Source organism: Microcaecilia unicolor, chromosome 1, assembly GCF_901765095.1.
Source record: "Microcaecilia unicolor chromosome 1, aMicUni1.1, whole genome shotgun sequence".
Taxonomy (NCBI): domain Eukaryota; kingdom Metazoa; phylum Chordata; class Amphibia; order Gymnophiona; family Siphonopidae; genus Microcaecilia; species Microcaecilia unicolor.
The window spans coordinates 650,187,281-650,214,957 of record NC_044031.1 but is presented as its reverse complement, the minus strand read 5'-3'; the positions used below and the strand labels follow the sequence as shown (position 1 = coordinate 650,214,957).

Genomic DNA, 27,677 nt, shown 5'->3' with positions numbered 1-27,677 from the left:
TTGTGGAATGCATTACCACTTGATTTGAAAAATATTCACGACCTAATCAACTTTCGAAAAATCACTAAAGACTTTTCTTTTTAACAAGACTTACCATAATCCTATATAATAAAACTCACCCTCAACGTTCTGAGGACACTGATGTCAGTGTCACTTCCTGCGGGTTCGAAGGGTTCGTGGTGGTGAAGCCACCGAAATCACTGTGTCTGGACCCCGCCCTCATGTCAAACGTGATGACGTCGAGGGCGGAGCAGTGGCGTCAGTGGATGAAGGTGGCGTGCGTTGACGAGGTGCGGAGCAATGGCGGTCAGTGGCTTCACAATGCCAAAGGGGTGCGTAGGGAGGGGGGGGGGTTCGGGAGGAAAACCTTGCTAGCGCCCGTTTCATTTCCTCCAGAAACGGGCATGTTTTACTAGTAATCAATAATAGGAATTCCAATGCATCATTACTTACTTGATAGTTTGTTTCTGATTTACTGAATTGATTATAGCCATTATGCTACACTTGTTTTTTGTATGCAACCAATTGTTTATCTACTCTTGAATGGCGCTTGCCACGATGTATTATTGTAAGCCACATTGAGTCTGCAAATAGATGGGAAAATGTGGGATACAAATGCAACAAATAAATAGAATACAGCAATCAAACTTATACATGGTGCCTGAAAATATGATCAGGTTATTCTATTACAGTCCTCTCATTGACTCCCACTTTCTTACCGTATTACCTACAAAATTTTACTACTTGTTTTCAAAGTCCGTTCCATGAAGGATCTCTCATTCCTTTCTTGTCTGTTGTCTAAGTATGTCTCAACGCGATGTTTTTGCTCCGCCATGCAGCACTGCTTGATAGTTCTTACAGTGCTGTTGCTCATGCTACGATTTTACAGTCCGCCTTTTCCAGTATAACGCCCAGAGCTGTGGAACCAACTTTCGGAGCATCTCAAACTTTATTGAAACAGTTCAAAGGCAGACCTTAAAACCCATCTTTCTGAAGAAGTCTTCCATTCCCCTTTTTCATGTCATTCATAGTCTTACACCACAGCCTCTGAAATTATTTCCCCACCTGGTGTGTTTCCTGTTACCCCTCTTTCCTTTCATTATGTAGTTCTTGCTCCTTTCCCCTTCTTGTCTGCCTTGTCTTATCTTTTCTCCTCTTCTTTCTCTTTGTTTATTAGTCTGTAAGCGCTTAGTTGGCACTGCTGATAGGTAGGGGTAGTAAGTTCATTATAAACTTGAAACTTGATTTCTTTCAGTTCCCTCCCAGGAATGAGCAATAGCATACTGAGGTCTGCTTAGCTAATTATTTATGGATTTCTCTAGGAGTTTGTCCAGACATCTTTTAAACCCATCAGTTGTTGCCTTGATCATATCCTCTGTTAACAAATTTCACTGCTTGATTGTTCATTAACTGAAAAAAAATGTGTACAGTTTGTTTTAAATCAGCTGTATAATGAAGTGTGCCCAGTCCTGGTACAGTTCAAAGGCATAAATATTCCCTGTGTATCTTTCCATGTTGACCATGATTACATACAGTGGGGGAAATAAGTATTTGATCCCTTGCTGATTTTGTAAGTTTGCCCACTGACAAAGACATGAGCAGCCCATAATTGAAGGGTAGGTTATTGGTAACAGTGAGAGATAGCACATCACAAATTAAATCCGGAAAATCACATTGTGGAAAGTATATGAATTTATTTGCATTCTGCAGAGGGAAATAAGTATTTAATCCCTCTGGCAAACAAGACCTAATACTTGGTGGCAAAACCCTTGTTGGCAAGCACAGCGGTCGGACGTCTTCTGTAGTTGATGATGAGGTTTGCACACATGTCAGGAGGAATTTTGGTCCACTCCTCTTTGCAGATCATCTCTAAATCATTAAGAGTTCTGGGCTGTCGCTTGGCAACTCGCAGCTTCAGCTCCCTCCATAAGTTTTCAATGGGATTAAGGTCTGGTGACTGGCTAGGCCACTCCATGACCCTAATGTGCTTCTTCCTGAGCCACTCCTTTGTTGCCTTGGCTGTATGTTTTGGGTCATTGTCGTGCTGGAAGACCCAGCCACGACCCATTTTTAAGGCCCTGGCGGAGGGAAGGAGGTTGTCACTCAGAATTGTACGGTACATGGCCCCATCCATTCTCCCATTGATGCGGTGAAGTAGTCCTGTGCCCTTAGCAGAGAAACACCCCCAAAACATAACATTTCCACCTCCATGCTTGACAGTGGGGACGGTGTTCTTTGGGTCATAGGCAGCATTTCTCTTCCTCCAAACACGGCGAGTTGAGTTCATGCCAAAGAGCTCAATTTTTGTCTCATCTGACCACAGCACCTTCTCCCAATCACTCTCGGCATCATCCAGGTGTTCACTGGCAAACTTCAGACGGGCCGTCACATGTGCCTTCCGGAGCAGGGGGACCTTGCGGGCACTGCAGGATTGCAATCCGTTATGTCGTAATGTGTTACCAATGGTTTTCGTGGTGACAGTGGTCCCAGCTGCCTTGAGATCATTGACAAGTTCCCCCCTTGTAGTTGTAGGCTGATTTCTAACCTTCCTCATGATCAAGGATACCCCACGAGGTGAGATTTTGCGTGGAGCCCCAGATCTTTGTCGATTGACAGTCATTTTGTACTTCTTCCATTTTCTTACTATGGCACCAACAGTTGTCTCCTTCTCGCCCAGCGTCTTACTGATGGTTTTGTAGCCCATTCCAGCCTTGTGCAGGTGTATGATCTTGTCCCTGACATCCTTAGACAGCTCCTTGCTCTTGGCCATTTTGTAGAGGTTAGAGTCTGACTGATTCACTGAGTCTGTGGACAGGTGTCTTTCATACAGGTGACCATTGCCGACAGCTGTCTGTCATGCAGGTAACGAGTTGATTTGGAGCATCTACCTGGTCTGTAGGGGCCAGATCTCTTACTGGTTGGTGGGGGATCAAATACTTATTTCCCTCTGCAGAATGCAAATAAATTCATATACTTTCCACAATGTGATTTTCCGGATTTAATTTGTGATGTGCTACAGTGGGGGAAATAAGTATTTGATCCCTTGCTGATTTTGTAAGTTTGCCCACTGACAAAGACATGAGCAGCCCATAATTGAAGGGTAGGTTATTGGTAACAGTGAGAGATAGCACATCACAAATTAAATCCGGAAAATCACATTGTGGAAAGTATATGAATTTATTTGCATTCTGCAGAGGGAAATAAGTATTTAATCCCTCTGGCAAACAAGACCTAATACTTGGTGGCAAAACCCTTGTTGGCAAGCACAGCGGTCAGACGTCTTCTGTAGTTGATGATGAGGTTTGCACACATGCCAGGAGGAATTTTGGTCCACTCCTCTTTGCAGATCATCTCTAAATCATTAAGAGTTCTGGGCTGTCGCTTGGCAACTCGCAGCTTCAGCTCCCTCCATAAGTTTTCAATGGGATTAAGGTCTGGTGACTGGCTAGGCCACTCCATGACCCTAATGTGCTTCTTCCTGAGCCACTCCTTTGTTGCCTTGGCTGTATGTTTTGGGTCATTGTCGTGCTGGAAGACCCAGCCACGACCCATTTTTAAGGCCCTGGCGGAGGGAAGGAGGTTGTCACTCAGAATTGTACGGTACATGGCCCCATCCATTCTCCCATTGATGCGGTGAAGTAGTCCTGTGCCCTTAGCAGAGAAACACCCCCAAAACATAACATTTCCACCTCCATGCTTGACAGTGGGGACGGTGTTCTTTGGGTCATAGGCAGCATTTCTCTTCCTCCAAACACGGCGAGTTGAGTTCATGCCAAAGAGCTCAATTTTTGTCTCATCTGACCACAGCACCTTCTCCCAATCACTCTCGGCATCATCCAGGTGTTCACTGGCAAACTTCAGACGGGCCGTCACATGTGCCTTCCGGAGCAGGGGGACCTTGCGGGCACTGCAGGATTGCAATCCGTTATGTCGTAATGTGTTACCAATGGTTTTCGTGGTGACAGTGGTCCCAGCTGCCTTGAGATCATTGACAAGTTCCCCCCTTGTAGTTGTAGGCTGATTTCTAACCTTCCTCATGATCAAGGATACCCCACGAGGTGAGATTTTGCGTGGAGCCCCAGATCTTTGTCGATTGACAGTCATTTTGTACTTCTTCCATTTTCTTACTATGGCACCAACAGTTGTCTCCTTCTCGCCCAGCGTCTTTCTGATGGTTTTGTAGCCCATTCCAGCCTTGTGCAGGTGTATGATCTTGTCCCTGACATCCTTAGACAGCTCCTTGCTCTTGGCCATTTTGTAGAGGTTAGAGTCTGACTGATTCACTGAGTCTGTGGACAGGTGTCTTTCATACAGGTGACCATTGCCGACAGCTGTCTGTCATGCAGGTAACGAGTTGATTTGGAGCATCTACCTGGTCTGTAGGGGCCAGATCTCTTACTGGTTGGTGGGGGATCAAATACTTATTTCCCTCTGCAGAATGCAAATAAATTCATATACTTTCCACAATGTGATTTTCCGGATTTAATTTGTGATGTGCTACAGTGGGGGAAATAAGTATTTGATCCCTTGCTGATTTTGTAAGTTTGCCCACTGACAAAGACATGAGCAGCCCATAATTGAAGGGTAGGTTATTGGTAACAGTGAGAGATAGCACATCACAAATTAAATCCGGAAAATCACATTGTGGAAAGTATATGAATTTATTTGCATTCTGCAGAGGGAAATAAGTATTTAATCCCTCTGGCAAACAAGACCTAATACTTGGTGGCAAAACCCTTGTTGGCAAGCACAGCGGTCAGACGTCTTCTGTAGTTGATGATGAGGTTTGCACACATGTCAGGAGGAATTTTGGTCCACTCCTCTTTGCAGATCATCTCTAAATCATTAAGAGTTCTGGGCTGTCGCTTGGCAACTCGCAGCTTCAGCTCCCTCCATAAGTTTTCAATGGGATTAAGGTCTGGTGACTGGCTAGGCCACTCCATGACCCTAATGTGCTTCTTCCTGAGCCACTCCTTTGTTGCCTTGGCTGTATGTTTTGGGTCATTGTCGTGCTGGAAGACCCAGCCACGACCCATTTTTAAGGCCCTGGCGGAGGGAAGGAGGTTGTCACTCAGAATTGTACGGTACATGGCCCCATCCATTCTCCCATTGATGCGGTGAAGTAGTCCTGTGCCCTTAGCAGAGAAACACCCCCAAAACATAACATTTCCACCTCCATGCTTGACAGTGGGGACGGTGTTCTTTGGGTCATAGGCAGCATTTCTCTTCCTCCAAACACGGCGAGTTGAGTTCATGCCAAAGAGCTCAATTTTTGTCTCATCTGACCACAGCACCTTCTCCCAATCACTCTCGGCATCATCCAGGTGTTCACTGGCAAACTTCAGACGGGCCGTCACATGTGCCTTCCGGAGCAGGGGGACCTTGCGGGCACTGCAGGATTGCAATCCGTTATGTCGTAATGTGTTACCAATGGTTTTCGTGGTGACAGTGGTCCCAGCTGCCTTGAGATCATTGACAAGTTCCCCCCTTGTAGTTGTAGGCTGATTTCTAACCTTCCTCATGATCAAGGATACCCCACGAGGTGAGATTTTGCGTGGAGCCCCAGATCTTTGTCGATTGACAGTCATTTTGTACTTCTTCCATTTTCTTACTATGGCACCAACAGTTGTCTCCTTCTCGCCCAGCGTCTTTCTGATGGTTTTGTAGCCCATTCCAGCCTTGTGCAGGTGTATGATCTTGTCCCTGACATCCTTAGACAGCTCCTTGCTCTTGGCCATTTTGTAGAGGTTAGAGTCTGACTGATTCACTGAGTCTGTGGACAGGTGTCTTTCATACAGGTGACCATTGCCGACAGCTGTCTGTCATGCAGGTAACGAGTTGATTTGGAGCATCTACCTGGTCTGTAGGGGCCAGATCTCTTACTGGTTGGTGGGGGATCAAATACTTATTTCCCTCTGCAGAATGCAAATAAATTCATATACTTTCCACAATGTAATTTTCCGGATTTAATTTGTGATGTGCTATCTCTCACTGTTACCAATAACCTACCCTTCAATTATGGGCTGCTCATGTCTTTGTCAGTGGGCAAACTTACAAAATCAGCAAGGGATCAAATACTTATTTCCCCCACTGTATCTCTCACTGTTACCAATAACCTACCCTTCAATTATGGGCTGCTCATGTCTTTGTCAGTGGGCAAACTTACAAAATCAGCAAGGGATCAAATACTTATTTCCCCCACTGTAAACCTCTATCATATTCTCTCTGTTTTCTCTTCTCCAAGCTGAAAAGCTCTGATATATTCAGCCATTCTTCATAAGGGCTTTTTATCCCATTTATCAGTTCTCTCTCTATATATTTTTTCCAATTCTACTATCATTTTTGAGATGGGGGTGACCAGAACTGTACACTGTATTCAAGGTGCAGTTGCACTGTGAATCTATATGTAGATATCAAATATCAAAACAAAATAGGGAGATTTCTATATCTGGCATCACAAAATAATACTGCTTATAAATCTAATCGTTCGTAGGAATAGAGTATTCATTTAGAGGGGAACCCTCCACTAAATATTTTTATAATTTTTATACTTTTTGTAATTTACTTCGGAGGACTTGGCTTCATCATCATTGGCCTTCAAACCTCTTGAAATCGCCACTCATATTATCAAGTAACTGTTTTTTCTTTTAGTTACAAAAACTAGCACCAATGCTCTTTTACTCAGCTACTTAGCTTAAAGCGGTGTTGGTCATTTGTTTGTTTACTGCGGATCTTGTCGAACCCCTACAAACGATTAGATTTATAAGCAGTATTATTTTGTGATGCCAGATATAGAAATCTCCCTATTTTGTTTTGATATTTGATATTTACTATCGATTCAGGGAGATTACCTCTTTTTCTATATATAGAGGCATTATTATATTCTATTTTGTCACTCTATTCATAGTAACAGGGAGGCATATTTTCAAAGCACTTAGCCTTCCAAAGTTCCATAGGTTTCTGTGGAACTTTGGAAGGCTAAGTGCTTTGAAAATATGCCTAATAGTAACATAGTAGATAACGGCAGAAAAAGACCTGCACGGTCCATCCAGTCTGCCCAACAAGATAACGCATACGTGCTACTTTTTGTGTATACCTTACCTTGATTTGTACCCTGCTCATCGAACGCAATCTGGGCAGCTTACATGTTACAATCAAAGAAAGTAAGAAAGAAATGGGATGAAGCATCGAAATAGTGGTGGACAGAGCGGGGTCGAACTACAATAATTGATAGGAAAGCAGGGGGAAATGCACATCAGGAGAGACTATGTGTAAGTTAGCTTGCCGTTCAGTATACCCATGACAAGACAAATATTGGCCGTAGGTGTCACAGAAAAGGAAACTCTTAGCTCTAATTTAAATTGCTGGAGGGAGGAACATAGTCTAAGGCAACTATTCCATAGTTCTTGACCTTGTACAGAAAAGATAATGTAAGGTGGCATCATAGGTGAATGTCCAGAAAGAGGGAATTACAAGTAGATTTTGTTGCGATGATCTGGAAGGATGATAGGAGCCACATGGCAAGAGAGAAATAGGGGTTATTTGGATTTGTAAATCTTGCATACTAAGTAGTATCTTGAGTTATGCAATGTGATAGTGGTAGCCAGTGTGCGGATTTAAGAAGTGGAGTTACATGATCATATTTCATGCTTCCAGTAATAATTTTTATGGCTGTAGTTTGTATGATCTGAAGAGGGCGAAGATCTTTTGCCTGGATACCTTTGTATAGGACATTGCAGTAGTCTATGTTCATCATTGCAGGTAGTGTCAAAATGTCCACATAAATTTGTCTGGCAGAGTCTTTCTGTAGTTCTTTGGTCTGCTTGATTGTTTTTGTAGCAGACCTGAGTAATTTTGTGTTGTTTGCAAATTTGACCAGTTCACTCTTTGGTCCATTTTCCAGATTGTTAATGATATGTTAAACAGTGGTCCCAGCAAAGGTCATGAGGCAGTGCTCCATTATTTAAATAATGGTGAACTGCCTCATAATCTTTGCTGGGAGCACTGTGGACATTTTGACACGACCTGCAATGATGCACATAGATTGTTTTTGCCTACACCTATATAATGCAGCTTTCAGTATGAGGAGTCGACACCCAGGGAAAGGGATCTCTGAATTGTCGTGAATATATTGAATTCCTCAACTCAATATGTGACATCAGTTCAAACAGAAAACAGAATGTTAGAAATACAGTCCAGATGTGCAATTGTCATTTTATAAATCATATAGAAAACAACAACGAGCAACTATAATAACCCCTCCCCCACTCTCTTCCCTTCCAACCCCAGCAATAGCTGACTTCTACTGTGCTGAGGAACCATAATCCACTATGTTAACATTTTCAGTGGTACAAAATACAACCTGATCTGTATGCTCTAGCGGGAAAAATATGCCATGTGAAGCACTGTTATGATTTTTTTAATATGTGGATGAATAAGTCGTCAATCTCAGGATTCAGTTTAGCTCTCCTGTGTTCTCCTGCAAAAGAAAATGTCATCTCAGAAGATGTGCTGATAGCAGGAATGCACAAGATCCCTCTGTGCAAATTTTGCCAGTTGTGGTGAGCACTTTTGCTTATTTTCCCAAAAAATGAAAACATTGTCATCTGCATCACTCAAACATAAATAACTGTCCAATTCATTAACAGCTTCAAAGTAGAGAATCCGCGGGCTCTGTCCCTGTCCTTGCAGTTACTGCAGGTCATCGTCCCCATGTCATTCCTTTTGTGGAGTGGAGTAGCCTAGTGGTTAGTGCAGCGGACTTTGATCCTGGGGAACTGGGGTCAATTCCCACTGCAGCTCCTTCCATATCATCAAGCAGATCAATCCATAGATTGATAGGTTGTGTCTATCTACCAGCAGGTGGAGATAGAGAGCAATCCTTTTGCCTCCCTTTATGTGGTCATGTGCTGCCGGAAACTCCTCATGTATGTTCTTTATCTCAGCAGGTGGTGGTCACACACAGCAGCAGCTCTGGCTAGGTCTCCAAGCCTAATTGTTTAGGTTTTGTTGAGTACCTGGGGTTGAGGGCTCTTCGTGAGCAAGTGTAAACCTGGTGGTGCCAGGTCCCTCCTTTTCTCCCCCCTCCCGCTAGCTCCGTTTCAAAAAAAAAAAAAAAAAAAAAACAGAAAAATAGACGTCTTTGAGAGAAAAACGTCTTTTGTTTGCAGCTGCTCACTGGGACTCCAAATCGTTGCAGCTCGGAGCAAGAAGCAGGTAATTTTACCTTTTACTAGCGGGCAGGGGGTTCCCCGAACGGTCTCCACGTGGCTAATGGCGTCGGATGGCAAGGGCGTGAAAAGACGCTCCCCGGGCGACGGTAAAAAGTCGGTGAAATTAAAGCGCCATTCTTCCCGAGTGGCTCCTTCGCGGAGTGTCGTGACGGACACCATTTTGGATGCGCAGCGCGCCTCTCACCCGCTCTTGGGAGCGCAGGTTGAGAGTGCCTCTAGGGCCGTGGCCCAGGCTGCAGAAGTGTACAGACTGGGGGGTTTCTCCCCTGAGTTCATTTTGCTGCTGCATCAGGCTTTTTTTATGCAAAACGCTGCCCCTGCTCCCGTCTGTTAAGGGTGATGAGGCTTCTATGATCAAATGCCCTCGGGTGGATCTCCAGGCCCTAGGGGACTCTGTCTCCTCTGATGTGGATGAGGGCAGCGTGTCTGAGTTCTCCCAGAGGTCCTTAGCGGATTCTATGGAGGGGATTGATCCTCGCTCGGATGGAGCGGATGACCCCTCTGCAGCGCGGCTTTTTCGCTCAGAGGATTTGCCCAACCTGTTAGTGCAGGCCATGAGCATTTTGAAAATTTCCTCTCCGGAGGAAGGCCCTTTCTCAGCCTCAGCTGGCTCTGCCATAATGCTGGGAACTAAGTGCCCGCCTAGAACCTTCCACGTTCATGAAGCCATGCAGACTTTAATTTCGGCTCAATGGGATGCCCCTGAAGCGAGCCTTAAAGTAGCCAAGGCCATGTCCCGTCTGTACCCTCTGCCTGAGGGTGAACGGGAGGCCTTTCTCTGGCCTACAGTGCACTCTTTAATCACTGCGGTGACTATGAGGACGGCTCTGCCGGTGGAAGGTGGCACTGCCCTGAAGGACACTCAGGACAGGAGATTGGAGGCGGCCTGAAAGTTGGCCTTTGAGGCGGCCGCCCTGAGTTTGCAAGCCTCGGTTTGCGGCTCCTATGTGGCCAGGGCATGCCTGACCATTTTGCAGTGGACTTCCCCCTCGGATTTGTCCTTGAGGGCGGATTGGCCGGCCCTGGAGTCAGGCTTGGCCTACTTAGCAGACTTGCTGTACGATGTCTTGAGAGCCTTGGCTAGAGGTATGGCTCAGACAGGCTCGGCGGTGGCTGTGGCTTAAGCACTGGTCGGCTGACCATGCCTCAAAATCTCGCCTAGCCAAGTTGCCTTTTAAAGGCAAGCTGCTCTTTGGGGACGAGCTGGACAAGATCGTGACGGAGCTCAGCACATCTAAGGGCAAGAGATTGCCGGAGGTCAGGGCATGGGCCGGCAGTGCTCGCCCTGGTTCCTCCAAGGGTCGATTTCAGGAAGCCCACCGATATCGCCCGGGTAAGTCGACCTCCTCTTCCTCCTCTTCCTTCAAGCGGAACTTCTCCCCCAAGCAGCATTCCTTTCGCAGGGACCGCCGTCCCGGAGGTTCGTCCTCCGGCCCTCCCCCAGGGTCTCGTACCCAATGACGGGGCCCTGGTCCATGGCCCAGAGCAGATAGGAGGAAGGCTATCCTCGTTTCTGGGAGAGTGGACCAGGGTAACTTCAGACACTTGGGTTCTGGAAGTCATCAGAGACGGCTACAAGTTGGAGTTCTGCCGGCCCTTGAGAGATGAGTTCGTATACTCTCCCTGCAAGTCTCCAGTCAAAGCAGCGGCAGTGCAGCAGACTTTAGACAACCTGATCCGCCTGGGCGCGGTGGTCCCAGTGCCAGTAGATCAACTTGGCAAGGGACGTTACTCCATTTACTTTGTGGTGCCAAAGAAGGGAGGTTCTGTTTGGCCTATTCTCGACCTCAAGGGAGTCAATCAGGCCTTGAAAATACGGCACTTCCGGATAGAGACTCTCCGCTCCGTAATAGCTGCGGTGAAAAAAGGAGAATTCCTGGCATCCTTGGACATCAAGGAAGCTTACTTACATATTCCCATCTGGCCGCCTCATCAGCGCTTCCTGCGCTTTGCAGTCCTGGGCCGACACTTCCAGTTCAGAACCCTCCCGTTTGGGTTGGCTACTGCTCCGTGGACCTTCTCCAAAGTAATGGTGGTCATCGCTGCTTTCCTCCACAAGGAAGGAGTGCAAGTCCATCCTTATCTGGACGACTGGCTGATCCGAGCCCCCTCTTATGCAGAGTGTGGGAGAGCTACGGACAGGGTTATTGCTCTTCTGAGCTCCCTGGGATGGATCGTCAACTGGGAGAAAAGTCAGCTGTGCTCGACTCAGTCCCTGGAGTATCTGGGAGTTCGATTCGACACCCAAGTGGGCAGAGTGTTCCTGCCGGACAACCGGAGCGTAAAGCTTCGGGACCAGGTGGACCAGTTCCTAGCATCCTTGACTCTTTGGGCTTGGGACTATGTGCAGCTGTTGGGCTCCATGACGGCCACGATGGAGGTAGTGCCCTGGGCCAGGGCCCATATGAGACCACTACAGCACTCTCTTCTGCGGCGGTGTACTCCAGCTTAGGAGGATTACGCTGTATGCCTTCCCTTGGAGCCAGCGGTGCGCAAGGCGCTGAGTTGGTGGCTGAGGCCAGACAAGCTGTCTGCAGGAATGCCTCTCACGACACTGGAGTGGGTTGTCATCACGACGGACGCCTGTTTGATGGGCTGGGGAGCCCACTGCCTGGGACGGACAGCGCACGGGCTCTGGTCCCCTACAGAGGTGAAGTGGTCTTATCAACCTCCTGGAACTCCGAGCCATTCGGTTGGCGCTTCTAGAGTTTCTCCCGGTCCTGGTGCTGAGGCCAGTACGGGTCCTGTTGGACAATGCCACGGCTGTGGCCTATGTCAATCGCCAGGGAGGTACCAGGCGCGTCCCTCTAGCCAAGGAGGCCATGAAGCTATGCTTGTGGGCGGAAGCGAATCTGGAACAGCTGTCAGCGGCCCACATTGCAGGAGTCATGAATGTCAAGGCGGACTTTCTCAGTCGCCATACTTTGGATCCCGGAGAGTGGCAGCTGTCTGCTCGGGCGTTCTTGGACATCACGAAACGCTGGGGGCCAGCCAAGCCTGGATCTGATGGCGTCCTCGTCCAATTGCCAAGTACCGTGCTTTTTCAGCAGAGGACGGGACCCTCGATCTCTGTGAGTCGATGCTCTTCTCCAGCAGTGGCCGACACAGGAGCTTCTCTACGTGTTCCCACCCTGGCCCATGATGGGCAGAGTTCTAGGTCGGGTGGCAAAGCATCCGGGCCGGGTGATCCTGGTGGGTCTGGATTGGCCCAGACGTCCCTGGTATGTGGACTTAATCAGGCTCTCAGTGGACGGCCCTCTGAGACTGCCAGCGGAGCGGGGCCTCTTGCATCAGGGTCCCGTGGTGATGGAGGATCCCTCCCCCTTTGGTCTTATGGCCTGGCTCTTGAGCGGAAGCGGCTGAGGAAGAAGGGCTTCTCAGACAAAGTCATCGCCACTATGCTGAGAGCGAGGAAGTGCTCTACTTCTACTACTTATGTCAGGGTTTTGCGTACCTTTGCATCGTGGTGCGAGGCAGGCTCTCTATCGCCCTTCACTGCTCCAATATCTTCAGTGTTGGCATTCCTGCAAGAGGGTCTGGAGAAAGGCCTGTCGCTCAGTTTGCTGAAAGTCCAGGTGGCGGCCCTCGCTTGCTTCAGGAGCCGTCTGAAGGGTGCTTCCCTGGCTTCGCAGCCAGATGTGGTGCGCTTTCTCAAAGGAGTTAATCACCTGCGCCCTCCTCTGCACTCGATAGTGCCTACGTGGAATCTCAACCTAGTGCTATGGGCCTTGCAGAAGCCGCCCTTTGACCCCGTGTCAAGGGCAACGCTGAAGGACCTGATGTTGAAAGCGGTCTTTTTGATGGCTATCAGTTCAGCCAGAAGAGTTTCCGAGCTCCAGGCACTCTCGTGTTGAGAGCCGTTCCTGCGATTCACTGAGGCAGGAGTGTCGATTCGCCCAGTGCCTTCCTTCCTGCCCAAGATTGTTTCTCGCTTCCATGTGAATCAGCAGCTTTGTCTACCCTCCTTTCATAAGAAGGATTACCCAGAGGAGTACCCTGCTCTCAAATGTCTGGATGTTAGACGAGTCATCAGATTCTTGGAAGTGACCAATGATTTCCGAAAGTCGGATCACCTGTTCGTGCTGTTCGCAGGCCCTCGTAAGGGTCTGCAGGCATCTAAGCCTACTGTGGCACGTTGGGTCATGGAGACGATTGCGGCAGCTTATGTGGCTGCAGGGAAGATTCCGCCTATTCAGCTGAAGGCGCATTCTACTAGAGCGCAGGCGGCCTCGATGGCAGAGTCCAGATCCGTCTCCTTGGAAGAGATTTGTAGAGTGGCATCTTGGGCGTCTGCTCATACCTTCTCACGACATTACCGCTTGGTTGTGGCTGCTCGGGCCGAGGCCCAGTTTGGAGCTTCAGTGTTGCGAGCAGGGATTTCCATGTCCCGCCCTGGGTGAGTACTGCTTCGGTAAATCCCACCAGGCTATGGATTGATCTGCTTGATGATGAAGGTAAAATTATGTATCATACCTGATAATTTTCTTTCCATTAATCATAGCAGATCAATCCATAGCCCCTCCCAGACATCTGTATTGTTTCTTTGTTCTGGTTATATTTCAGGTTCAAGTTTAGTCTTCAGTTCCTGTTCAGAAGGACTTCGTGTTCAAGTTCTTCCTATTGTTTCCTTGAGTTGGAACAATTTTGTGTTACAGTGAGCTGCTGCATTCCTCTCCCCCCGTTTCGGTGGTGACTGGATTGATTACTAAATTCTGCCGGCGCTCCCTCCCGCTTTGTGCGGCAGTAGGGTAGCTTTGTATCCCTCCCGCTTCGGCGATGATAGGGTCAGCCAGCTCCTCCCGCGGTTGCGGTAGCAGGATAAGCCAGTCCCCCCCCCCCCCCCCCCCCCCCGCGTCGGCGGGCGTGGGTTCCCCTCCCCCGTTTCAGCGGTGGTGAGCTGGGCAGAGTGTCCCTTTGTGGGTGTAATTCTCTAAGTACTGAGTCCTGCGGATGGAGCTTTGATATCGACATACTGAGGAGTTTCCGGCAGCACATGACCACATATAGGGAGGCAAAAGGATTGCTGTCTATCTCCACCTGCTGCCAGTCTATGGATTGATATGCTATGATTAATGGAAAGAAAATTATCAGGTATGATACATAATTTTATCTTGTGACGCTGTGCAAGTCATTTAACCCTCCATTACCCCAGGTACAAAATAAATACCTGTATATAATATGTAAACCGCTTTGATTGTAGAAAGGCGGTATATAAAGTCCCATCCCCTTTCCCTAGTTATGAGACTAATACTGGGTAGATTTCTATGGTCTGGGTTCCATAAATGGCAAAAACAGATCTGGATCACATGCTTATTACAGCTTTAGAGAATTCTAATAGTTTTAGTAGATTATGACCTCCCATTCCTAAATCCATGCTGACTCTTTCTCATTGTCATGCTTATTTATAAGACCAGTAGTTTCATAGGTGTAGTTTGGTGTGGCAGGTCCGCTCATCTTCCCACAAATGTTGCAGGTGCTAATGCTAAATTGATCTTTCTCCCTTTGTTGCCAATGTGACTCTTTGTCCTTTTGTGCCCCCCCCCCCCCCCAAGCTTTCCCCAAGTAAGCAGATGATCTACACCAATGAATAATTTTATTCTTATTAGTGCCAAATAAAAGTAGTAGAAGAAATTGCTATCCTGCTAACCATTCTGTAGTTAACTTGATCATTCTAGGAGCCGTTTTTGAAAATTGCCCTTTACATTCCATTTTCAGGTACAGAGGCAGATTTGACTGATAAATTCCAGATTGCTTAGTAGCATGTCTGTAACTTTTTTTTTGTTTTGTTTTTTTAATTTCAGTTCTTTTGTAATTCTAAGGTGAAAACCATCAGCTTTCTTTAATTTGTTACTATTTGGTTTAACAAAAATGGAAAACCAAACAATTCCACAACAGTCAAGACTAGCAGCAAAAAGGGGGGTGGGAATGACCAATGGGATGAGTTAAGATAAAATCACAAGTCCTTTATCAGTGTTTGCTTGAAGACAGCACATCAATGAAAAGCAGCAAGCTTCATTTGAAAGGGGGATTCAATGTGGTCTGCATTTCGGCCTATGTCTTTATCAGGAGCCTTTACAAAACATTACCATATACCAAAAAAAAAAAAGTATCAATAAATAAGTAAATATATACATATATACATGGTGTTCAATATCAGACAAATAATTACAAAATAATTAAAATAATGCAGATGTAAGAATTTATAAACAGTACCTACTAAAAAAAAAAAAGTACATGTGCAAAGGTAAATCTACATATATTGTGTTATGTGAATGATGACCAAAAAAAGGTAGTAAAATCCAAGTGATGAAAGGAAAGAACTGTGGTTTTCGCATGAGTATCTCCCAATTCTGTACAATAAAAACCAAAACAAAAAACTCCTTTAGATTTTTGTCTATGATCTTATCTTCCTTGAGTGTCCCATTTTCCCCAGTCACTTGATGTACTTTAACTTTTGCTTTTTAGCAAGTGTATCCTTTCATTTTGTTGGCCTGGTTTATTGCTGTTTTACATCTAATAATCCAAAGAAGACAGGAGGCGAACCTGCATATAGGAAGGAATCTAGAAACAGATATTTAACCCTCTTCTGGCTTTTGACTTGCTGTAGAAAAGATTAAAACCCATTTGTACCCCCCCCCCCCCCCCCCCCCCCGGAACTCATCCAGCATTCTCGGGCCATTAGATTCCAGAAAATTTTGTTGTTGTGTTTTGTGAGTTGGTGAAAGGAAAGAACTACAAAGAACAAACGAGAAATAATCCTAGTTATAAAACAAACAGCAGCCACTTTCATCTTATGGCCACCAGACAAAGGAAAATGTATCAGCACAGGGCTGGCTAAATGTGTGTATTTGGTTTTTTTTTAACTCCTTATTCATGTTTATGGCAGTGCGCCTTTATTTCATCAGTTTTGTGTGACCTGAACATGCAGATTAATTCCTAATTCATTTGCTCTCTCTCTTCTCCCTGCTGATTTATTGAAAGGATGCCAGATCCTAACTTCAGTGTGAATGATGTCAAGATGTTTGTGGGTAAGTATTATATGTGCTGCGTATTTTTGCCTCGTGGGCTGGATTCTGCTTTCATGTTCATAGTCCTCAGAGTGATGATATATCTGCTGGTATCCACTGTTCTCTGTGATTCCTTAGCAGTGTCACTTATTTGTTTGCTCTCTTTTTCACTCTTCCCTTTTTCCTCCCATCTTCCGCTTTATTTTCCTATGGCAGGGAGCCGACGAATTGTGGATGTGATGGATGTGAGTACGCAGAAAGGCATTGAGATGTCTATGTCTCAGTGGGCTAAATACTACGAAACCCCAGAGGAGGAACGAGACAAGCTGTACAATGTTATCAGCCTGGAATTTAGCCACACAAAGCTGGAGAACCTGGTGCAGAGGCCGGCAACAGTAAGAACCCGTCTGTCCTTTGTCTTTCTCCCACACCTGTTCTTGGAATCTTATTTAATATAAAGCGGAATGAGGGCTAGCTTCTCATACTGAAACATCCCTTCTGATTGCTCTCCTACATTGGTATTTAAGGAGTATTTCTTGCCTTTTCAAAGATGCAGACAAAAAGTGAAATAACATTCTTCATTTTTGTTTCTCAATAAATGTTTTATCAAAGTGTTATAACGGACACAAAAATGTAGCAAAAAAAGTAACACATTTACACAGTCCAGAACTCCAACTACTAAAACATAAGAACACTAGGCCTCCCCACCCCAGGTCCTGGATTAACATTCTTAACTTCTAAGGCTTCAGTTTTAACTACAGACCATTTTCACATCCATCTACAAATTCCCCAACAATCGGTTGTATCCAGAGTAGCCCTAAAGAAAGCCAAAACTTGCCCCCCCCCCCCCCAAAAAAAAAAAAAAAACACCCCAGCCTACATCCTAGAAGAGAATACAAAACCCGCAAGATCACAGGATGCAAAATCTACCAAAATGCCATATTTAACCTGAGGATGGCAGCCCAGCAGCTCAAATTCCCATATTTAAGGGACATGGAGGATACTAATGTTGCCACATATGGGTAATGTAATCTGAAATTTTTTGTTGACTGATGGGTTCTGAAAATTTTTCAGGAAGGTTACTGTTAGCAATTAGAAAACACTCCTCCAAATTTCCCATTGAGAGCATCAATGTAAGCTCTCAGCTTTTAGCTTGATGGTTACAGAGCTATCCTACTGTTTTACCCCACCTACTTTACTATCATGGTTGTAGTTCTACCCCTACTGCCCTTATTGTGCCGTGTCCCTTAATTTATGTTTCACTTTTTTCTTTTGTCTCTTTCTTTTTACTATATTAGATTGTAAACTGCCCTGACTGCTTCCATGGGGTGGGTAGCAAATATTTAATAAACTTGGAAACTTGTTTTTTGACAATCCACTGGAAAGGGGCAGGCTCTAATTCTTGAGGTATAGCAGTTCATAATGGGCAAGAAGGGGCTCAAAATTATACATAGGTGTTCCAAATAAACTTCCCCCAATATATACGTGACGTCCTCCAGGGCAACTTTGGCATCCTAGCTTTGGCACTAGAATCTCTCACAAGGAGTGCAGTGGAGCTGGTACCCCTGGTCCAGAACGACTGTGAATTCTACTGATTCTTTATCTTTTCAAAAAAGTCAGGGGGCCTCTGGCCCATTCTACACTTAAATGCTCAATATATTCTTTCACAAGGAGAAGTTCAAGATGAACTTATTGGCCACTATCAATTGGTTTGTCTCTTTGCACCTTGGATGCTTAAACACACATACCCATTCACCATTATTATTCTCAATTTTTATGGTTCAAGTTTCTAAACGATCGCTATCAATGCAAAGTATGTCCTGGCATACTGTCCTCCACTTCTTGAGCGTTGGGCACGTGCCTAGCAGTTGCAGCCGACTATCTAAGCAGGAGTGGCTATTTTATCTACCTGTATGTTGTAGAAAACAGTACTGGTGTGCTTAAGCCTGTAAGACTCCAATGTCTGAACTGCTTGAGACATCATGCAGTTCCTAGGCCATATAGCCACCATAGTCCACATTGACCCAAAGACTCCACATGCAACCTCTTTATAGCACCTTGGGCTTCACTGGGATCATCATCATTGGTACATGTCCACAAAAGTTCCATGGCTGCCGGTGGTCAGGAAGTATCTGGACTGGTGGGATGACCATTTTCTCTCTGTCTGATGGCTACTCTTTATCATGCCACTCTGCACTTTCTCCTTCACATCCGATCCCTCCATATCCAGATAAGGAGTCTATATTTCTATATATGTATCTAATACATTTGAACTACTTAAGCTGTCATTGCATGTCAACCAGTAGGAGCTTTGGGCCATATACCTGGCCATCCAAGCCTTCAAGGATTGGCTGCACAATAAGAATATCCTCATATGAACCAACAACCAAGTCACTGTGTTCCACATCAAAAAAACAGGGAGGCCTAGGGTCCCTTAGCCTTTGCCAAGAAGCAACCAGGATTTGGAACCTGGTATTTTCCCTGGAGGTAACTCTCCAAGCCAGATACATTTTCAGAGAACAGAATCACTTGTGGATGCACTGAGTTGCAAAGTAAACCCTCACGAGTAGTTTGGGGGTTGTCATGAAATAACATATATTGAGAATCATCAAATATAGATCTCTCTGCTGCACCTCACAACACAAAGAGCAGCATCGTCTGCTCATAAGAACATAAGAATAACCATACTGGGTCAGACCAATGGTCCAGCTAACCCAATATCCTGCTTCCAACAATGGCCAACCCAGGTCACAAGCACCTGACAGAAACCCAAATAGTAGCAACATTCCATGCTACCAATCCCAGGGCAAGCAGTGGCTTCCCCTATGTTCATCTCAATAACAAACTATGGACTTTTCCTCCAGGAACTTGTCCTAACCACTGTTACCACATCCTCTGGCAACAAGTTCCAAACCTTAACTTTTTGCTGAGTGAAAAAATATTTCCTCCTATTCGTTTTAAAAGTATTTCCATGTATAACTTCATTGAGTATCCCCTAATCTTTGTACTTTTGAAAGAGTAAAAAATGTACCCATTCTGCACCACTTGGGATTTTTTAGATCTCAATCATGTCCTCCCTCAGCTACCTCTTTTCCAAGCTGAAGAGCCCTAAACTCTTTAGCCTTTCCTCATATGAGAGTAGTTTCATCCCCATCATCACTTTGGTCTCTCTTCTTGGAACCTTTTCTAATTCTACTATATCTTTTTTGAGATATAGTGACCAGAATTGAACGCAGTACTCAAGGTGAGGTCACACCAGGGATCAATACAAAGGCATTGTAATATTCTGGGTCTTATTTTCCATATCTTTCCTAATCATTTGTAACATCTGACTTGCTTTTTTTGTCCGCCGCCACACACTGAGCAGAAGATTTCTACATATTGTCTACAATGACACCCTAGATCTTTTTCTTGGGTGCTGACTCCTAAGGTGGATCATAGCATCAGGTAACTATGATTTGGATTATTCTTCCAAATGTGCGTCACTTTGCATTTGTTGACATTAAATTTCATCTGCCATTTGAATGCCCAGTCTTCCAATTTCCTAAGGTCTTCCTGCAATTTTTCAGTCATGTGTTTTAACAACTTTGAATAGTTTTGTGTCATCTGTAAATTTAATCACCTTACTTGTAGTTCCGATTTCCAGGTCATTTATAAGTTTGTTAAATAGCACCGGCCCCAGTACAGATACCTGGGGTACTCCACTATTCACCCTCTTCCATTGAGAAAAATGGCCATTTAACCGTACCCTCTGTTTTCTGTCCAATAACCAAATCCTAATTCACAACAGAACATTGCTTCCTATCCCATGACATTTTTTTAAAATTTTATTACATCCCATGACGTTTTAATTTTCTCAGGAATCTCTCATGAGGAACTTTGTCAAAAGCTTTCTGAAAATCTAGACACACTACATCAACCAGCTCACCTTTATCCACATTTTTGTTCACACCTTCAAAGAAATGAAGTAAATTGGTGCTTCCTGTACCCAGCCCTAGCAACAGACTAGTACTCAATTCATTTGCAATTTCATGGGATCAGGGCTTGCTATATGCTTTCCTCCCATCCCCAAGGTACTCTAGAAAGCCCATGTGATGGAGTGTATATCCTGTCATTGAGACCCCGGAAGCCCAGGAGAGATGAAGTGCTAACCAGCGAATTTAATCCCAGAAGAAATACAGAGAAAAGGTCAGGAGGGAGGCAGGAACCACAAAATTTAAAGCGTTAGCAGGGAGAGCTAGGTGGGGATAAATTCTTGACTAATCAGAGTGGAAGAAGGGGGAAGACCCTATAAGAAGAGAAAACAGGAGCAGAGCTCAGTCTCTGTTGAAAAACTGAAGACTGTGGAGCTCTTGGCCATATGATATGCAAGCATGGTGAGGTACAATACTGTCTTGGTATTTTTCTATCTTGGGAGTATGTGGCATTGAGAGTGAGGCTGACTGGGAATTATAGTTGGTCTAAACTGGAACTACATAGTAGATGATGATGACGGCAGAAAAAGACCTGCACGGTCCATCCAGTCTGCCCAACAAGATAACTCATTTGCTGCTTTTTGTGTATACCCTACTTTGATTTGTACCTGTGCTCTGCAGGGCACAGACCGTATAAGTCTGCCCAGCACTATCCCCACCTCCCAACCACCAGCCCCTCCTCCCAACCACCGGCTCTGGCTCTTTTGTTCATTTTACCTGCCAGTGGGAGGGTTTATCCCTGGAATAGGTAATCAGTAGAAATAAAATTGTTTTATTTCTGTTGATTACCTTTAGAAATGGACTAACACGGTTACCACACCTCCCTGGAATAGGAATTTAGATTCCAGGAGATATAACCATGGTGGCAGGTGAGCTAGGAAGCCTGGCCATTTCTTTTTCTTTTCTTGTGATTATTTAGAAACTCTTCGAATGAAGCTATTTGTGAGGATTGTTGTCACATATTTTAGATGTTGTATCCGAGTAGAGCTTTTATTGACCCAAGCAGGAGTGGGACATTTCCGCCTTCCCATAGGGGCTTGTCCAAGGGAGGGAAAGACGTTTGACACAGAGTTTAGAGAGCCTTTGGGACTATTGATAACCCCTCTATTGTTTGAGTTCAAAGTTTCAAGCACATTCATTGCCAGTCAGCAGGAGTGCATCAAGTAGCCATCTGACCCTGAAAGGGCCCCAGAGTAGTCACCGCCTCACAGCCCATCAACATAAGGCTACTTTAAATTAGGGCGGCATTTTGATTCAAAATTTTAATTGCATGATTAATCATTTGATTAAAAGCGGGGTACAGCCAGCAGTCCATTGGGGGGGGGGGGGGGGGTCACAGGGGTGCACCACACATTTTGTCTCCCTCCCCTCCCTCCACATTAGGTATTATACCTTTGCTGGAGGAGATGCCAAAGCCCCACCAGTTGAAAAAATCCACTGCAAAGCAGCCCTCTTCCTCCTTGTACTGCCTAAAGAGCAAGGAAGTTGGCAGGATACCTCCAATGCTGGAACTCCCCGAGCATGCTCATTTTATGCACAAACTTGGGACGTGCAAACATCAGTGGTTGGAGGCATGCCGCTGACTTCCTTGTTCCTGAGGCAGTATGAGGAGGAAGGGGGTAACTTAGGCTGTGGATTTCTTCAGCTGGCAGGGCTTCAGCTTCCCCATAACCCTCTCTCCACCCCAGGTCTATTTTCTCTCTCTCTTTCCCCTAACTGTCTCTAAGCCCAGCATCTCTCTCTCCCTGTTCTCCAGCTACTGCCCTCTCTCAGGCCTCCCTCAAGTCAGTTATCTCCTCTCTCTCCCACTCAAGTCCAGCACCTCTCTTTTTCTTTTTCTTCCTCCCCAACTCCATTATCTCTCTCCCTCTCCCTCTCCTCTTCTCTCTCTCTATCCATCCTTCTCTTCCCCCTCACTCCCCCAGGTCCATTTTCTCTCTTCCCTCTTGTCAAACACCTTTTTATTTCTTCCTTCTCTCCACCCCAGGTCCATTATTTATTTTTCTCCCTCCTTCTAAGCCCAAGATATCTCCCTCTAGTGCTCTACCTCAGGTCCATTATCTCTCTGCCCTCTCTCTCATCCCCCACCTCTTTTTTTTTTCTTTCCTTCCTTCCTTCCACCCCAGCTCCATTATCTTTCTTTCTCTCCCCTCTCCCTCCCTCCATCCTTCTGTCCCTCAGTTCAGCTTCTATCACCCCTTCCCCACGGCATAGTCTACCATATCTCCTCCTACCATCTCTCCTTCCTCTTTTGTCCTTGCCCGCAATTCTCTCTCAATTCCCATCCTCTCCCCCAATTGTCCAGCATTTCTTCCTTCCCCCACCTCCACCCCTGCTGCTCTCAGGTCTTCCTCCCTCCCACACCTTCTCCCTCTGTGCAGGGTCGGGCATCTCTCCCTCCCCTTCTTTACCTGCCTGTGGCGCGCTCATGTTTTCTTTAACCCCCCCCCCCCCCCCCCCCCCCGTGTACCTTTTCAAATTGGAGAAAGTCTTTGGCCCTGTAGCACGCCAGCAGCCCTACTCAAAGGCAGCTTGCACCAGGTCTTTCCCTCTGACTTGTCTTGCCCTTCTGAAAACAGGAAGTTGTTTCAGAAGGGGGTGGAATGAGTCACAGGCAGCCTTTGAGTAGGGCTGCTGCCGTTGGCATGCTACAGGGCCGAAGATTTTCTCCAATTTGAAAAGTTACACTGGACGGGGGAGGGGGACCTGAGAAAGTCGCGGGCAAGGAGGGAAGGGAGAGATGCCAGACCATCCACAGTGGTGGGAGGGAGGCAAAAATTATCAATCGTGATTGTTTTTTTTTTAATGGCGATTAATAATTAATGCTTTAATTGCAGAGGTAGTCATGATTAACATGCAGCCCTACTTTAAATGTTAAAAGAAAAATTTTTGAATATTTTATTGAAAATATTTTTTACAAACAGAAAAGACACAAACCTAGAAATAACCATAGATCTTCTATAAATTGTGAAATGACATTACAGCGGGCTGCTAAGCATATATCTTATGATAGAGAAAAAAGGATGTGTCATTCAGAATAAAAGAAAGTGAATTTTAATATCATAGATGTAATTAATTGTGACACTTGAACAGAAGGAGCCCAATTTCTTAAAGGAGATATATTGTGATGCTTAAGGTCTATAAATGTTTCGTATTTTTTGATTACACAGATATAGCTCCACCATTCAGGGAAATTTAACTTAGATTTATCTTTACAATTACAAAGTATGAGTGAGGTGCAGGGCAACAACCAACAAAATGTTAAATAATTTGTGGTGGTGACCTGGTAAGGAAATTTTCTTAATACAAAACAAGCAATAATAACTTGCACGGAAAATCTGAAGTATTCAAAACAAGAAACATAAAAGTACCGGGTGGAAGCTTTTATGTAGGAGCAATCTGTGTTTAATGAAGAGCAGTACATGCAGCTTTTAGTTTGTTTGAAGAGTGAAGTGTGATTGTTTTTCTTGAGTTTTTATTATGTTATTTTTGTAAACCACCTAGGTTATAGGCGATATATACATTTAAAAAATATAAATAAATATCATTACTGCAGTCCAAAATAAGGAGGATCCAATTTCAGAAGAGGAATCAAGTAAAAGGAAACTAACAAAAGAAATAAGGGAAACAGAGATGCTAGACTGAGGAGAGGTCTCTTATAGCATTACTAGTAAAAAAGGCCCGTTTCTGTATGAAATGAAACAGGCGCTAGCAAGATTGTCCCCCCCCCCTCCGCTGTCTTCCTCTGTCCCCTCGGCGTCCTACGCCACCCTCTCTCCCCTCTGAGTTCCACGGCCCCCTTTCTTGTCCGATTTGCAGGCCGTCCTCCCTCCCCTCTCCCACTGCGCTGCAACTCACCAGTTTGTGCATAAGTTTCCAGGTGTTCTCCAGGGCCTTGTGGTCGGCCGCCGCCTGGTTGTGGTGGCCCACCGCCTTCAGGTTGTGTTGTGGCTTGTTGTCATTAGTGAAATGTTATTCTGTGTGTGATAGATATTGTGTTTTTGTTGTCAGAATGTTGTTTGGGGGGTGGGAAAGGGAGGGGTGGGCGTGGTAGGCTAGTTGGGAGGGTGTGATGGTGTGTGTGAGTGAGAATGTTAGGGGGAGGGAGGGTGGGGGATGGTGAACTGTGAGGGAGTTTTGAAGGGGGGGTCTGCGTTCCTGTGGTGATGGGTTGAAAGTGAGGGATCGGTTGAAAGTGAGGGATCCTTCAGGTTGTGGTTTTGGTGGCTACCAGTAGGTTTTTTGTTCTGTGTGTGTTAGAGAGAGTGTGTGTGTGAATGTTTGGGGGGGGGGGGGGGTGCGGATGGCGAATTGTGAGGGAGTGGCTGTGGGATTGGAGAGGGGGGGGGGTGCAAATGAAATACCTTCACAGTTGTTACAGATGAGGCAATAATAAAGAACGACAACCTGGATGCAGCAGCTCATATGTTTGGTTGGTTTATTTTGAGTGTATAGCAATGACGGCTGCGTGGGACAGTGGAAATAGAGATCAACCAAATTGGCTTCCTTGCTTACAGGGAACTAAATAGGCTCACCTGTTTGTGGTGGGAGGAGCTGTGAACGTTGTCGGTTGGACTCGGAGGGGGTGGGATGTGCTGCGACGGTGGGGGCTTGGGGGGGGGGGTCAGCCCCTCACAGCGCCTTTCACCTCCGTGTGAAGGCGCTGCAGCAGAGGCAACAGATGATCGTTTCCCTTCGGGCCTCCCTCCTTCCCTCCCTGTCCTGCCATCGTCTGAGTAAATTCCGTGAGGGCGGGACACAGGGCGGGAAGGACGGAGGGGCGAAGGGAAATGATCGTCTGTTGCCTGCTGCAGCGCCTTCACTCGGAGGTGAGAGGCGCTGTGAGGGGCAGATGGAGAGAGGCGATTGAAGGAGTGAGCGACGGCGACCGCGAGATCAGATGGACGGGGGGACCGTTTTCGTGTCATGCGAGACGCGTCATTCGCCCGCCCTCGACGTCATCACGTTATGGCGCAAGGGCAGGACACACAGTCTGTGGCAAACCGGATATCTCGCCCCCTTCAAGTTTCCGGTGAGGCTTCATTAGAACGTTGGGGTTACCTTTTATATAGAGAGATATCCCTGGGTTGCTGATATCCTCCCCTTTTGGCAATTAAGAATTACTATAAGTGAGAAGGATCCCCAAAAATATATTTAGTAGACTGGTAACAGATTTTCTCCAAGAACAAGCAGGCCATATTCTCACATGCGGGTGACATCATCCACATTGCCCAGTGCAGAGCTAGTGAGAAGGATGCCCAAAAATATATTTAGTAGACTTGATAACAGATTTTCTCCAAGGACAAGCAGGCCATATTCTCACATGCAAGTGACATCATCCACGTCACCCAGTGCAGAGCTTAAACAAAAACACACAGCGGTCCCCACTGTGCATGCGTGAGTGCCTTCCCGCCCTCCACAAGAGTGCAGGACCATCACTCTCTTATCTGCAGTGAGGAGAGAATGCACTTTTCCCACGCTCCTTATAGCTTCTGGTGCGTGAGCATTATTTTTTTGATTTTGTGCCTTCCCTTTGGGGTTTTTTACCCTGCATTTTATTATTATTATTTCTTCAGAAAAGTTCCTCTCCTTTCCTGTAGAGTTTGTTTGGTGTTCCCCACTTTTAAGTTTCCTTTATTTTTGGCACACCCCATAGGCCCTCTTAGGCCTGCGTTCTGGTTGGTCATTTGTCCCTCGATTGTTTCTGGTGCTTTCTTCTTTTTTAGTCACCATCAAGCCATTTGATTTGGCCAAGGCTGTTTTCCCTTCCATGTCTTCAAAGGTTCCCAGTTCTGTAGCCGGTGTACCATCTCTGGCAAAGACACTCATTTTTAGTGTCTTCAGTGTTTGGGACCTGAACAAATGAGAATGTTATAATAACATAGTAACATAGTAGATGACGGCAGAAAAAGACTTGCACGGTCCATCCAGTCTGCCCAACAAGATAAACTCGCATGTGCTACTTTTTGTGGATAAATTACCTTGATTTGTACCTGTCCTTTTTAGGGCACAGACCGTATAAGTCTGCCCAGCACTATCCCCGCCTCCCAACCACCAGCCCCACCTCCCACCACCGGTTCTGGCACAGACCGTATAAGTCTGCCCAGCACTGTCCCTGCCTCCCAACCACCAGTCCCGCCTCCCACTACCGGCTCTGGCACAGACCGTATAAGTCTGCCCAGTACCATCTCTGCCTCCCAACCACCAGTCCCGCCTCCCACCACCGGCTCTGGCACAGACCATATAAGTCTGCCCAGCACCATCTCCGCCTCCCGCCACCGGCTCTGCCACCCAATCTCGGCTAAGCTCCTTAGGATCCATTCCTTCTGAACAGGATTCCTTTATGCTTTTGTATCGCTCCATGATGCGACCACACCTTGAATACTGTTTGCAATTCTGGTCACTGCAGCTCAAAAAAGATATAGTGGATTTAGAAAAAGCTACAGAGAAGGGCAACGAAAATGATAAAGGGGATGGGATGACTGCCCTATGAGGAAAGGCTAAAGCATCTAGGGCTCTTCAGCTTGAAGAAGAGACAGCTGAGGGGAAATATGATAGAGCTGTATAAAATGAGTGGAATGGGTGGACGTGATTAACTTGTTTACTCTTTCCAAAAATACTAGGACTAGGGGCCACACAATAAAGTTATTAAATAGTAAATTTAAAACAAATTGGAGAAAATATTTCTTCTCTCAACGTGTAATTACTCTGGAATTTGTTGCCAGAGAAAATAGTAAAAGCTGTTAGCTTAGCAGGGTTTACAAAAGGTTTAGATAACTTCTAAAAGAAAACTCCATACATCATTATTAAGATGATCTTGGGGAAAATCCACTACTTATTTCTAGGACAAGCAGCATAAAATCTATTTTACTGTCCTGGGATCTTGCCAAGTACTTGTGACCTGGATTGGCCACTGTTGGAAACAGGATACTGGGCTTGATGGCCCTTCAATCTGTCCCAGTATGGCAACACTTATGTTCTTATACCCTTTCCAGCTGTGTTCTTTGCCTTTGTATGAAGAAAAGAACCCAGCTGGCCAGAGAGTGTCAGAATTTTTGGAGCCCAGTCCAAAACCTTAGCATTGGTATTGACATCGGGAGTTGCTTTGAGTGCATTGGTCCACATGGCTGAGAGGTCTGTCTCAGACACTGGGCGTGGACGTGCATTGAGCAGATCTTCACCTGCCTTGACGCCGACTGCTGTGCAGCGCCCCTGGGACGGTCAGCATTGGACCCAACCTCGAGGTGGCATTGGAATTCGATGATGTTCTCGTTAGCACTGAGGAACATCAGTGACGGACATCAGGTGAAGGACAAGAAGCATCTGCATCAATCCCCCTCGATTCAGAGTGCCTGGAGCTCCAAGACACCGAAGGATTCTGTCCCCAATAAGCATCGTGACCAGGAGGACCACTCCCCCTCCATACAGGAAGTGCTGATGCAAAGGTCTCCACACCGCCAGGC

General features: G+C 45.9%; 1 protein-coding gene across 1 annotated transcript in view; it reads left to right on the top strand.

The window, feature by feature from the left end:
• Positions 1-27,677, top strand: part of KDM2A (lysine demethylase 2A) — a 380,937-nt gene that overhangs the window by 38,223 nt on the left and 315,037 nt on the right. Inside the window, exons 3-4 of the mRNA XM_030185811.1 lie at positions 16,215-16,261; positions 16,457-16,635. Of these exons, the coding sequence (XP_030041671.1) occupies positions 16,215-16,261; positions 16,457-16,635 (226 nt within the window). The remainder of the gene's footprint in view (positions 1-16,214; positions 16,262-16,456; positions 16,636-27,677) is intronic.